At 36.3% G+C, this 14,990-nt stretch overlaps 1 protein-coding gene across 1 annotated transcript in view; it reads left to right on the top strand.

The window, feature by feature from the left end:
- Papss1 (3'-phosphoadenosine 5'-phosphosulfate synthase 1) overlaps positions 1 to 14,990 on the top strand; it is a 110,158-nt gene that overhangs the window by 53,315 nt on the left and 41,853 nt on the right. The window contains exons 6-8 of the mRNA XM_026403185.2: positions 9,958 to 10,071; positions 12,476 to 12,587; positions 14,779 to 14,984. Coding sequence (XP_026258970.1) covers positions 9,958 to 10,071; positions 12,476 to 12,587; positions 14,779 to 14,984 — 432 coding nt within the window. The remainder of the gene's footprint in view (positions 1 to 9,957; positions 10,072 to 12,475; positions 12,588 to 14,778; positions 14,985 to 14,990) is intronic.

Here is a 14,990-nt window from a genome sequence, read left to right as displayed (position 1 = left end):
ACATAGGAGTCAGTTCCACTGAGCAGATGTTTCATGTTTGTTTTGATTCATGCTGTATGTCTGCATTAATTCCAAAAATACGCACTTTATCTTTTGAAAAACAGTAGCAACCCCTTGGATTTCTATTTGGCAATGTTTAGCCATCAGAAGAATTTGATATCCAAATTGTGAGGCTTTTAAAAGTCACTTGAAAATATTGCAGTAGTGAATTTGAAAGGGGAAGAATTTTATGAAAAGCTCATAATGAAAAAATTGACTCTAAAATTAAATACAAAAAGATTTTCTGCTGGTATGGTGGCACATGCCTATAATCACAGTGGCTCGGGAGGCTGAGGCAGGAGGATTGCAAATTCAAAACCAGCCTCACTTCAGAAACTTGGTGAGACCCTGTTTCTTTTTTTTTTTTTTTTTTTTTTTTGATATGTAGAAAATTGTATTCAAATCACAAGATTGCCACAAAGAATACAAATACATAATTTGGTTTTTCTTTGATCTGTTCACTAAGCATCCAGAAATTGACCCTAAAGAGCAGAAGTCAGAGTTAACCATGTTTAGCTTTACTAGAAAAAGAATTTTACTTATAGATATGAACACTACTAATTATCGTTGATATTTTAAAATATAGTTTTGCTTGCTCTTTCATTATCTTGCTTAATATTCAAAACAGCTTTATAACAAAATACAACTATTCCTAGTTATTGATGAAAAAATCTAGGCAACAAAAGATCAAATAAATAATGGAATGTCACAGAGATCTACATATGAAGGATGGGGATTAACTGACAAGAATCTCTTCTCTTAGATGTATTATATTACCTCTCACTGAATAAATTATTAAGAATAGAGGATTCTCTAGGATCCACACTCCTGTTTCTAAATAAAAAATAAAAAGGGCTGGGGATGTACCTCAATGGTTAAGTGCCCTTGGGTTCAGTCCCTGGTAACCAAAAAAAGAAAAAAAAATTGAATTTTCCCTCATCTGAAAAGGTGATTAAAAACTCTTGACTGAAAATGTGTCCTTACTAAAACACAAAATCTCTGCACAAACTTTTAATGTTTTGTTTGGCTGAAAAATTATTTGTTTGGCTCATAGTGTAAGTATTAACCTGTTTCATGTTCAGGCTAGTTGTCTTGTAGACAATAATTTGCTCACAAATTATTGTACATATATGCCTTATCTTAGTTATATGGTTGGAAGGAAATGTAGAAATTTCCTACAGAAACTTTTGTTACTTTGTATTTCTTCCTTTGACTCTCTTTCTAGGGGGACTAGAGTCAGGAACCTGCATGCACATTCTCATGTTGTGGTGGCTCTGCAGGAGACAGCTGCTGTGGAGGTAAAGCATAGCCCCAGTTGTGTGCCGGGACCTTTGCAGCAGACATTCCCAGTGCTGATATTCCTCAGTATCTGTGAGCTGTACCTAGGGATGCTGGCTTAGGGAACCAGCTAAAAATGCCCTGTAGCATCCAACAAAGATCATAAGATTAGTGTGCTGGAGGCTTTCTCTTCTGATTGTTGACTCTTATCAGCAGTAAGTGTGGGGGAAAGGTGAGTATCTGACCTCCCCACAACATACAGAAACATATCTTGACCTTACAGTAATACACATTTCAGAGATGCTTCAGAAAGAAAGTTTTATGGAAAGTCATACTCCTCACTGGAGTTGAGAATGAAATTCTTCTCTTGCCTGGAGTCCCTGTGTTATTTATTCCCAGATAGCATATTCTGGCTTTCAAAGTGCTGAGAGGTCTGAAGTGGCAGAAATGGAAGTTGGTTTTCAGTTAATTCACAGCAGCAGGGTTTGAAAAAGTTGGTTGAAAATTTTAATAGAACTATTCAGGCCTAATGGAAAAGTTAAGTAGCTTTACTTTTTTGCCTAGAACTCTATCAGCACAGAAAGATCACATACTGGCTAGAAAGTGTGGACATTATAAATGCCTAATAAAATTTATTTGTGAAAGTAAATTATGAACAATTTCTGTGACATAATATTTCATAATTCAATGTTTATGGGAAGAACAGTGCACAGTATTTTTGGAGTTGAACAGTATTGGGATTTCAGTTGGAATCCCAGTTGTAACACTAACTAAGTATATGACTTTGGAAAAAAATAACCTTATTTCTCTGGTTTTAGTGCTCTCATCTGTGAAATAGGAAATAATAATAAAATCTGCCTCAGAGTTACACTGAGGATTCTATGAGTTAATATACTGTATGTACAGAGTTTAGAACAGTTCTGACATGTAGCAAGCACACTATAATTATTATTTATTGAGCTTTTAGTGTGGGTTAAGTGCATTGGATGACACTGTATCAGGGATTAGGGGCAAGTTAATAACCTCCCCTGGGCCTCAGTTTCTTCATTTGTAGAGGGAGGATGGGAATAGTTTCTTCTACCTTCATGGTAGAAGATTTTGCAAAGATTAAGTGAACCAATTCATGTGAAGCCCTTAGAACAATGTGTGGTGTTGTAGTAAGTATCTGGTTAATGTTAACCCCCACAGTTTAATTGTCAGAACTACACTGGAACCTATATGTGTGTCTTTTTTTTTTTTTTTTTTTTTTTTTTTTTTTTTTAAATTTTAGCATAAGAGGAGGAGATTGGCTGGGCGTGGTAGTGCACACCAGTAATCCCAGCAGCTCTGGAGGCTGAGGCAGGAGGATCCTAAATTCAAAGCCAGTCTCAGCAAAAGTGAGGTGCTGAGCAACTCAGTGAAACCGTGTCTTTAAATAAAATACAAAATAGGGCTGGGGATGTGACTCAGTGGTAAAGTGCCTCTGAGTTCAATCTCCGGTACCAAAAAAAAAAAAAAAAAAGGAGATTGGTGGTAACATGTTAAGTTACCTGCTCAAGGTCTCACAGTTAAAATTTTAAAACACAGATCCTAGATACTAAAAGCCTGTGTTTTCTTTCCTTACTTCACACTGTTAGAGGTGGAACATTAGAAATAACTGATAGACCCCTGTTCTTTTCATGTATCTTTTTTGGTTTTGAGATATTGTGTCCCAAAAGTTTTGTGATTAATATAAATATTTAATTTCAGATCTCTTGTGAAACCATATCATACTCTTTCTTACCAAAATCCTAATGAATGCTTGCTTTTCGTGTTTCAGTGAGTTTTAGCATTTATTTCCTGGTGTAGAGGATTTTAATTCTTCATTTTGCAGCTTCCAAGAATCTATGCCTCAAGCCTCCTCTTTGGGAGTTTACATATTCAAGAAGCTAATTGAACATGTCTGATGTATGTATGTAATTCACTTAATGAATGTCATATTGTCCTTCCAGGAAAAGTTGATTCTGAATTTTTATTTTTAGTTGATGAAGTGTAATAGTGTTTGCATAGATTGCTACCATTTGCTCTGTGATGTCCCTCTGTAGGTAGAGAACAGTTGGGTGGAAAGGTAGAACAATCACATTGATGAACTTGTAGAGGGATATAGGGTGGTTTTTCCCCTCATTCCTCAATCCTAATTTTTTATAATTTTCAATAAATGTACTAAAAACAATTTCTGGAGTTGGAAGGCACAGAATGAACAGCCTTAAGCTATTTATCTTGCTAGACTTAAAGAAGGATCTTTTTTTCCCCCGTGTGTGGTTTTCCTTTTTTTTTGTTGTTTTTTTTTTTTTAATTTTTATTGTTTGTTCACAACATTACAAAGCTCTTGACATATCATATTTCATACATTAGATTGAAGTGGGTTATGAACTCCCAATTTTACCCCAAATGCAGATTGCAGAATCACGTCGGTTACACATCCACAATTAGGTTTTCCTTTTCAGGTACATAGTTCAGTCAACTTTATCACTTCTTTGACCCCATTGGCAAAAATTAAGACATACCTACTTTAGCATGGGTTCTTTAATTGGGGATTAATTTGCCTTGTTAGCACATGGTTGCATAGTATTTATAACTATGAGGAAAATAGAGGCAGCAGGTGGAGCTGTCTTTCTTCCTTCGCCATTGTTTTTTAATGATCTCGTATACTATTTATCCTTAGGAAACATTGATGAGTAGCTTTCAATAAAGGGTACCTGCTGGAAACTCCACTTTAGATCTGGAAGCTACATGAAGAATCTGGGTTGTACAGCGTTTGTACCTTACACGTTTTTGCTTTCCTGGGTGAGCAATGGGACACTCAAGGACACAGGGGTCTCTAGAAAGTACCATTCCTATCTGCACTCCAGGAGCTGTGTCACTGATGGAACTTGCAGTGTTTATTTCTCTAAATTTATTACTTCTTTTCCTTAATGTTTGCTCATATTTCTTCTTTTTTTTTTAAAGAAGTAGTTTTTAGTTGTCTGGATGTTTATTTTATTTATATGTAATGCTGAGAATTAAACCCAGTACCTCACACATGCTAGGCAAGCCCTCTGCCACTGAGCCACAACCCCAGCTCCTCATATTTATTCTTAGATTTATTATAAGTTAGACACCTTGATTTTACTAGTAGCAGCAGCCTGATCTTGGCACAGATTTTTGCAGTGCCAAACTGTGTCTCTGGTTTTCATCTTTGAAGGATAGAATGTCTGAGAAAAGCAGGAGACTAATTCTAGATTCTCAGAACCCACAGCAGCCACTTGAGTGGTGGCAGATAGGTTTCTGTGCAGTCATCTGTGCATTGTTTTTTTGACTGAAGATTTTAAATAAGACAAAATATAGTCATGTGTCTCTTAGGCTTTTGTCCCTCAGAATGGGGACTATTGTGGTTTGAATATGAGGTGTCTCCCCAAAAACTCAAGGGAAAATGTAGTAATTTTCAGAGGTGAAATGATTAGATCACCGGATCTATAACCTAATCGTGGATTAGTCCACTTGATGGATAATTTGAAAAGACTAAGGCGGTTCTGGGTGGCAATTATAAGCTGATGGAGTGTGGATAGAGGAAGCAGGTCATTGGGGTTTGTGTTCTTGGGAATTATGTCTTATCCCTCTGCCCCGCCCCCCTTTCTGGCTACCATCAGAGCTGTTGAGCAGCCTTCCTCTGCCTTGCCCTTTACCATGATCTCCCACCATGATATTTGGTCTCGGCTTAGGCCCAGAGCAGTGGCATGGGCTCACCATGAACTGAACCTTCGAAACCTCCTGCCCAAATTAACTTTCCCTCCTGTAAGTTGTTCTTGCAAGTACATTGGTCACAGCAACAAAAACTGACCTAACATGGGGCATATTTTGAGAAAAGTGTTCTGAGGAGATTGTCCTCATCATCATATAAGCATTTTAGAGTGTGTTTACATAAATACGGTGTCATCTACCGAGCATTACTATGTGACATATGACTGTACAAGTTGAAGTTTGTTCCAAACACTTTTCCTCAGGGAAAATAGTAGGGAGTGCCGCAGTCTGGCTGGGCACAAGATCACGAGCCACTCACAGCTTTGTAGATTCGAACAGCAATTCTTTATTCCCGAACTCACACCGGCCTCTACACACACGTTCTGGGGAAATCCGAGTTCTCCCGCACAATTCACATCCCCAAAACTTTCTGAATTCCACGAGAACTCAACGGGAACTCAGGCAGCAGGAACACCCTATTCTCAGCAGCAATAACCTTAAACCCGGAACTTCCCTAAACCCAGATTGTCTTAAACCGGGAATGCCTTAAACCCAAGGAGCGAGATACTTCCTAAAACCTGCAGGATACTCCCCAAACCTGGATCCACCCTGGTCCTTGAGCAGGGTCACCTTTCTCAAACACACATGCAATGTCACAGCGGATTTCCAAGGCAAGTCCATTTAACATGGGGTACGCTGGCAAGGAAATTTCGATGCGTCATTCCTACTTGGCAATGGCCCTCAGCAGGGAGTGTTCTAAAAAATTCGATACTTCTATTAATATTTCATTTTTAAATTAATTTTTTTATTTTTTGTATTTTTTAAAAGTAGACTTTATTTTTTAATAGATGTTTTAAGTTCTTAACAAAATTGATGTCATATATTGGAGTCACACAGCATATGTCTTTTCAGATTGACTTCCCTTATTTAACAATTTGCATTATGGCTTGATGTGTTTAGTTATGTAACATCAAAGGGATTGTACCATTTGCATTCCTACCAACTGGGAATGCAAGTTCCTGTTGTTCTGCATCCTCAGCAACATTTGGTGGTGTCATTCTTTTGGCTTTTGGCCATTCTCTTGGTGTTTTGTGGTATCTCACTGTTTTAATTGCAATTCTCTAAGCTGTATGTTGTTGAATATCTTTTTGTATGCCTATTTGCCAACAGTGTATCTAATTCGGTGAGGTGTCAATTTGGGTCTTTGATCATCTTTTAATTGTATTGTTTCTTTTCTTTCTTTCCTCCCCCCCCACCCTGTACTGGAAATTATACACAGGGGTGCTTAACCACTTAAAATCTGCACCTCTTTTTAAAATTTTATTTAGAGGCAGGATCTGCCTGAGTTGCTTAGGATCTCACTAAGTTGCTGAGGCTGGCTTTGAACTTTAAATCCTCCTGTCTCAGCCTCCTGAGCCATTGGGATTACAGACATGCTCCACCATGCCTGGTGGATTGTTCATTTTCTTGAAGATTTTTTTTTTGGAAAATTTTAATTTTCCATTTTTAATTTATATGTAATGATTGTACATATCTATGCTGCATTCTGTAGTGTTTCCATACATGTATACAGTATGTAATGGTCAAGCTTGAGTCATTAGTATATCTATTACTTCAAACATTTATTATTTTTTTGTTTTGAGAACATTCAAAATTCTTGCTTCTAGCTGTTTTGAAATATATGATATATTATTGTTACCACAACGTGCAGTAGAACCCTAGAACCTGTTCCTCTGTCTGTAACTTTGTACTTTTATTCACACACCCATTCCCTCCACCTTTTTCCAGCCTCTGGTAACCATCATTTTTTTTTCCTACTTCTATGAGATCCACTGTTTTAGATTCATAAATGAGGGAGCTCATATGATATTTATCTTTTTGTGTATGGCTTGTTTCATTTAATATAATGCCCTCCAGGCTTATCCATATTGCTACAAATGGCAGGATTTCATTCTTTATGGCTGAATAGTATTGTGTTGTGTAAACAAACCACCTTTTCTTTATCTGTTGGTGGACGTTTAGGTTGATTCCATATCTTGGCTATTGTGAATGATGCTGCAATGAATGTGGGACTGCAGGTGTCTCTTCAGCATACCAATTTCATTTCCTTTATCTGTGTACCTTGTAGTAGAATTGCTGGAACATATGGTAGTTTTGTTTCTAGTTTCTTGAGCAACCTCCATACTGTTTTCCATAATTGTTATGCTAATTTACAGCCCCACCAATAGTGTAGAAGTCCCTTTGCTTCCTATCTTTACTAGCACTTGTTATCTTTTGTTTTTTGACTAATAGTCATTCTTACTAGAGTGAGGTGATATCTCATGATTTTGATTTGACAGATTATTAATGATGTTCAGCATTTTTTAATATATATACCTGTTAGCCATTGTATGTCTATTTTTTTTATTTTTTTTAAATTTTGAGACAGAGTCTCACTGTTTTGTCCAGGCTGACCTTGAACTTGTGATTCTCCTGTCTCAGTCTCCTGAGTAGCTGGGAGTATGGGCAAGCACCACCACACTCACATTGTATGTCTTGTTTGGAAAAGTATCTCTTTAGGTCTATTGACCATAAGGATTTTTTTGCTATTAAAATACTTGAATTATTTATATATTCTGGATATTAACCCATTGTTGCATACCTACTTTGTAAATATTTTCTCCCATTCTGTAGGTTGTCTTCATTGTATTGATTATTTTCTTTGCTGTGTGGAAGCCTTTTGGTTTGATATAATCCCCTTTGTTCATTTTTTGGTTTTGTTCCTGTGTTTTGCAGGTCATATCCAAAAAAGTTACTGCCCAAACCAATGCCATGAAACATTTCTCCTATGTTTTCTTCCAGTAGTTTCATGGTTTGGGGTCTTGACATTTAAATCTTCAACTTGTTTTTTGTACATAATGAGAGGTAGGGTTCTAGTTTTCATTCTTCCACAGATGAATATCCAGTTTTCTCAACACCATTTGTTGAAGATGATGTCCTTTTCCCAATGTGTATTCTTGGAACCTTTGTCAAAATGAGTTAATTTTTTAATGTGCAGACTTATTAATGGGATCTCTGTTTTGTTGCATTGGCCTGCATGTCTGTTTTTATGCTGGTACCATTGGTGATGTGTTTTGTAGTCTGTTAGCAGATACCTTAAGCCTCCCCCACCTTATTTTCCTCAAGATTGCTCTTGTTGTTGTGAGTCTTTTGTGATTTCATATGAATTTTAGTATTGATTTTTCTATTTCTATGATGAATATCGTTGGTACTTTGATGAGGATTGCATTAAATCTGTACATCCCTTTGGGTAGCATGTCCATTACAATGGTATTCTTCCAACCCATGAGCATGGGATATCTTCTTGTTGGTGAGCTTTAAGAGTTTTTTGTATATTTTGTATAATATAGGATATAATATAGGATAATATATTTGTTCATTTTTACAATAGTATTTTATCAGATATGCCTTTTGAGAAATATTTTTTCCCATCTATGCCTTATTTTCTCATTCCCTTGAGAATTGCCTTAGTTTGAATAACAAAATATTGCTTGAACATAATTATGAAAAGCCCTCATTTTGTGTTCTTATAGAGGTAACCTGACCGATTTAGCTTTAAAGGCAAGTTAAAGTGATCAAATACATTTAGGATACTCCTAAGGCAGGTATTGTGAGAGCAGTGAGTAAATGGTTTATGTTGTGGTAATCACAAATATTTGTATACTTATAAGGTAAATGGGAAAAAACCATTGTCCCTGTTTCCTGTAAATGAGTTCTTGGAGCTTTGATGAAAGTTCCAGTCTGGGCTGGGAATGTAGCTCTGGTGGCAGAGCTCTTGCCTAGCATTTGTGCAATCCAGAGTTCAATTCCTAGTATGAGGGGAAATTTCTTGTGGGATAAAAGAGTATTGTTTCTCACAACATGATAGTGGGAATAAAACGGACATATTCTGGAAAATTGTGTTGCATGAATGAAAGGTGGCTTTAGTGATAGTAGTGATGAAGGTGTATCTGCAAATGAACAAAATGGTTACATTTCAAGGGATTCTTTTGTTTGTTTTTAAATTCCTTTTCTAACATTGTATTTGAGATCACTTGAAGTTGCCTGCTTTTGATATACAGTATATTCTAGGAATTTATTTTTTCCCTACTAAGTTGTGGGACATGTTTTCATATGGGATGCTATTTGAGAGTAGCTCAACTAACATTAGGCAAATTAAATGGAGAGACCACAGCATTCAAAGCCCCCCTTCCCACTTTTTTTAATCTTATTTTTTCTTTATTATTTATTTATTCTAATTTGTTATACATGATGGCAGAATGCAACTCATTTCATATTATACATATAGAGTACAATTTTTCAAGTCACTGGTTGTACACAAAGTATTTTCATACCATTTGTGTCTTTGAGTAATGATGTCTAACACATTCCACTGTCATTCCTACCCCTTGCCCTATCTAAAGATTCTCCATCCCCCTGCCCCTCCATTGTGAGTTAGCATCCTCATATCAAAGAAAACATTTGGCCTTAGGTTTTTGGGGATTGGATTAGCATATATTCTTCAGTTTCATCCATTTGCCTGCAAATGCCTTATTTTATTCTCTTTTAATGCTGAGTAATATTCCATTGTGTATATATACCAAAGTTTCCCTGTCCATCTACTGAAGGGCATCTGGGTTGGTTCAAAGTCCCTTTTTATACTGTTGTTTATTTTAACAGTTGGAATTGTTGATTTTCTTCATTAGGATGCTCTTTGGGGGAACTCTGAATTTGTTTTTTGTTTTGTTTTATTACTCTTTATATTTTTATTAATTCCATGGTATGTTGTCACATTGCCTTTTTACTTATCTATCCATGATTTATTTTCTTTTTCTCTTTTGAGAAATCCAAATTGTTGAATCAAACAGTTTTCTTGCTTTACAGGATATTGTACCTGTGGATGCCTCTTATGAAGTGAAAGAACTGTATGTACCAGAAAATAAACTTCATCTGGCAAAAACAGATGCAGAAACATTACCAGCATTGAAAATAAATAAAGTAAGTTCTGTGTTGCTTTTCAAACTGATTGGTGCAGCCTTCTGTGCTTGTTAGGATGGTGAATGTTTGAGCAGTGTTTGAGGCCAGGGGTGGTAGGAGGCTGGGAGTGAGGCTGTTATGGTGTATATCATAATTTTCCAGGATGGGGAATATATTTAGTTTGTGAAAAAGTATTCCTGCATTGTCATTGCTTTGATTTGCTTTAGTCATAATATGTATTTATTTTGAAATATCAAACAACAAAAGATGGTATGAGATTTTTAGGCTTAAGAGAAAGAATGGGTTCTAAAACATTAAGAAATACTAATCCATAATAACTAAAATGAACATTTTTCCTCTAAACATGTTTCCTAATCTCCTGCCCAATACTTGACCCTCTCATATATTAAGAATGATTCTATTTGTTTATCTTAGCTCTAATGATATCATTAGGGTCTTTCCTAGAAAAATCTTACTTAATTAAACTAGGCATGATGAAATGGAAACTCTTATTTACAAATCTTAGAGAATCTTAAGTTATACCATTTATGTGTATTTTAAAAACATAAATTAGGGAATAAGAATATGGAATAAAAGCTGGATTTCCTAGCCTTTCTTCTAAGATAGTACAGATCCAAACCACCCAGCAAAGTGCCAAATCTGAAAGTAAGGAGAAAGAATAAAACTGAGTTTGGAGAGAGACTCTTCACATAGTACTCAGATTCCTGATAGGAGCTGATGATCTTGAAACCCTTTGTGTGACTGGGTCTCTGACCAGAATCCAGGGACAGGCTGGGGAGCGGCAGGGAGGGAGGCCTACCGTAGCTCACTGTGGAAATGGAGCCAGAATTTGTCAGTGAGGAATTTGCACAGAATGAACACACACATACAAAGAGAATGGGAATGAATGAATATAAATCCAGGTCTGTCAGACTCTAAAACCCAGGAAGACAGTGCTTTTTCTAAATGTAAATTTCCTCCAGAACCGTGGTTCTCAAATGCATTCAGTCAGCAGAGCACCTGGAGGACACACTGCCATTCTTTGAACCTCCTCACAGGCCCCCTTTCCAAATATAGTCGCACCGGGGGCTAAGGCGTCAATAGGAATTTGGGTTGGGGTGAGGGCATAGACATTTATCCTCTAACAGACAACATCTAGAATTGGATTCAAATAGAGACAAATAATAGTCACTTTCAAAGTTACAGGAAAAATTAATCAGAGGAAAATTTCAAAGTGAAAAAAATTTTACTTATAAATACATTTTCTTCGTGAATTGAAGCAGGGGAATTCCTTACCATTATTTGATTTTGCAGTAGGACTCATTGGCCAACTTGTTTTGGGAATAAATAGGAGAATACATTTCATTTGCAGTCCACTTGGCCAATTGTTTCATCTTTTCTCATTTGAGATCCACTATTATATTCAGTTAAAAAAGGAATGTGTCTAGCAATGACATACACAGTCCATCCATTCTTCAGTGTTCTAATGGGAAATGCTGGCAATCTGAAAATTCAAGAAATAATAGTCCTTGTAGAATGAATGGTACTCTGTCATGGGTGAGGGACTTTTTTTTTTGGTAAATATTTTTATTTAAAATTTCGTTTGGTTAGGTCATTAAAGTGTATTTGCCAGACTTTCATTGTTGTATTTCCAAGGAACATGATATAATACAAAATCTTGGGCCCACCAGTAAACTGACTGAATCAGAAACTTGAGCGTGAAACAGCTTTCTTTTAACAAACCTTCCAGAGGTATCTGCTGAAGTTTGAGAGGCACTGGTTTAGGTGAAGCTGTCTTTATTACAAATACTTTGAAGTCTAATGTTATTTATATATTTAAAAAAAATTTTTCTTTTAGTGCTGGGGATTGAACCCAGGGGGCCTCTACCATTTTATATCCTCAACCTTTTTGGGGTTTTATTTTGAGACAGGGTCTAGCCAAGTTGCTCAGGCTAGCCTTGAAGTTTTGATCCTCCTGCTTCAATAATGGGGTCTGTCACCATACATGGTTATGTTATTTAAATTTATTAGGAGAAATGCATATTTTTCTGGTGCCCTTGTTTTTTGTTAGATTTGTAAAATCTGTAACCATCCTTAAAATGTTTGTTTCATTACTTTCAAAATTTAAATTCCTGCTGTGCACAATGGTTCATGTCTGTAATCCCAGCAAGTCAGGAGGCTGAAGGCAGAAGGATTGAGAGTTCAAAGCCAGCCTTAGCAACTTAGCAAGGCCCTAAGCAATTTAGCAAGATCCTGTCTCAGGAAATAATAAGGACTGGGAATGTGGCTCAGTGGTTAGTTGCCCCTGGGTTCAATCTCTGGCACAATCAATCAATCAATCAATCAATCAATAAATAAATAGTTAAGGCCTCTATTGCTTATGTTATGTGAAATGGAAATTTTTACTTTGTCACTGATTTATTAGGTGGATATGCAGTGGGTACAGGTTCTGGCTGAAGGTTGGGCAACACCACTGAATGGCTTCATGAGAGAGAGGGAGTACTTACAGTGCCTTCATTTTGATTGTCTTCTGGATGGTAAGATATTTTACATTCAAAATTGCATTGTGCATGGAAGAGAAATTATATATCTTCAAGTATCTGTCACTGTTTATAAAAAATAATGGTAACTAATTAACACCATTAAGTCCCAAGTTTTCAATTCTGTGTATTGTTCAACAGAATTGACACGGGTACATTAAAATAGGTTGACAATCATAATCTAGAGCATATATGAGCGTATATATATATGTGTGTGTGTGTGTGTATGTGTGTGTGTATATATATATATATAAAATTATACTAACTAGTACTAATATTATGATTATTACTTTGTTATAATTATGTTATTTTTATTAATATGTATCATATAATGATGTTTATCCTGTAATTTTTATAGATGTTCCACATCTGGGTTGATGGGGCAAAATGGGTTAATTGAGGTAACTTTTGAAGACTGTTACATTGGTCCTTAACGCATGTGAGAACCTGTTTCCGTTTTTGTTTCTCTGATTGTGATTTATTGTAGAGGGAGATGGAGGACCTGGAAATTAAGGCAGAGCATGAGTTGTAAAAACAAATACAGTTTTCCTGTGTCATATCCCCTTGATCGCTGTAGAAAGCACCTTCTGGAACCTTGCAGTTGCACACCAAATTTTCCTATACTGTAGCCATGCTAGAACCTTCAAAAGAGGAATCATGGAGTCCAAGTTAAGGAATCCTGAAATAGATGGCTAAACACACAGTTCTTCCTATTCTCTTAAAACACTTAAAAAAAATGGCCAAGGGAATTAATGTTCAGTGTATTATCATCATAATCCAGCTATCTTTATATTATGTACTGTTGGTCATTGTAATTGAGCATTCATTATACAAAATATTTTTGAATGTCACAGAACCCAAAATTGCTACCAAGTTCTTATATGCATGACTTCTTTTACCAGGGGAGTGAAATTGATGTTAGAAATTATAATTATTATCATTCTCCTCAAGAAACTTTATTACAAGAACATAAGGATTAAATATTGCACTTTGATTTTCCTCTTTAAAATTATTGATTGTCTTTTTGGACTATCTATAGTGACTCAGTCTTAGGCTTAGTGCAGATCTACCTATTAGCTTCACTAAATTAATTAATTAATTAATTAATTAATTGGTACTGGGGATTGAACCCAGGGTCACTAAACCACTGAGTCAATCCCCAATCCTTTTTAAAAATATATTTTATTTTGAGACAGTTGCTTAGGGCCTCACTAAGTTGCTGAGGCTGGCTTTGACCTCGAGATCCTCCTGCCTCAGTCTCCCAAGCTACTGGGATTACAGGTGTGCACTACCATGAACGGCTGTGACTTTGCATTTTAAACTGTACCTAGTAGTGGTAGGTATATCTTTGTCCAAATAACACATGCCTTGATTCCCAAAAAGTATGGTTTCTTCAATAAGTCAGCCAAATATGAATTTACATTTTATTCTTCCAAGCCATACACCATGTCTTGAGAAGAAAAACTTTTGCAGCTTGAAAGGTTGGAACCTGAGACAGTTCCTCTGATCTGGCTCAGAGCACATTTTGATCTAAATGGAGCCAGTGATTGCTACCTTGTGCTATGATAGTAGACATTAGTTTGATTCTGATTTTATATGTATATTATATATATATATATGTGTGTGTGTGTGTGTGTGTGTGTGTATTCACACAGAGCTTGTGGGACAGTTTTGTCTTCCTATTGCAGTGATAATCAAGAATATTTAAGTATGCTTAATTAACTTGACACTTAAAATATACTTATTTATGTTTTGCCTTCAATAAAGATTTAAATTTTTCTTGCAAGGTTCCTGAAACATAGTTTTTAGTTTCATTTTTATGGTAGGTCTGCTTGATATATTTTTGGCACTGTTAATCATAACTAGCTGATGCTGCCTTGTTAAATGGTTTCTTTTACTTTTTAATTCTTATAAAAATTTTTTCTCAGGTTGAAGAATGGTTGTGGAAATGTTATTCTACACAGTGTTGATTCTTTTAATTTTTTTTTAAACTGCAATTCTTGCTTGTTGTCCCTGCCCTTGTAGTTTGTTCCTTCTCCTGATTTTCTTTGCCAGGTACCAAGTGAACACTGCCATTTAGACCCATAGCTGTTTTTCATTTGAGTGTCCACTGAAGTGGGAGGTGGCTGTAAGCTAGGCTTGTTGAGTAACCCACACTGTGTGCTTTGTGTTCTCTTGTGTCCTGCAGGGGGTGTCATAAACTTGTCAGTGCCTATAGTTCTGACAGCTACTCAAGAAGAGAAGGAGAGGCTGGACGGATGTACAGCATTTGCTCTCATGTATGAGGGCCGCCGTGTGGCAATTCTTCGCAATCCAGAGTTCTTTGAGCACAGGAAAGAGGAGCGCTGTGCCCGACAGTGGGGCACAACATGCAAGAGTCACCCATATATTAAGGTCCTT

This window comes from Urocitellus parryii, chromosome 10 (assembly GCF_045843805.1).
Source record: "Urocitellus parryii isolate mUroPar1 chromosome 10, mUroPar1.hap1, whole genome shotgun sequence".
In the NCBI taxonomy this organism is placed as follows: Eukaryota; Metazoa; Chordata; class Mammalia; order Rodentia; family Sciuridae; genus Urocitellus; species Urocitellus parryii.
This window is presented reverse-complemented; position numbering and strand designations above follow the sequence as displayed.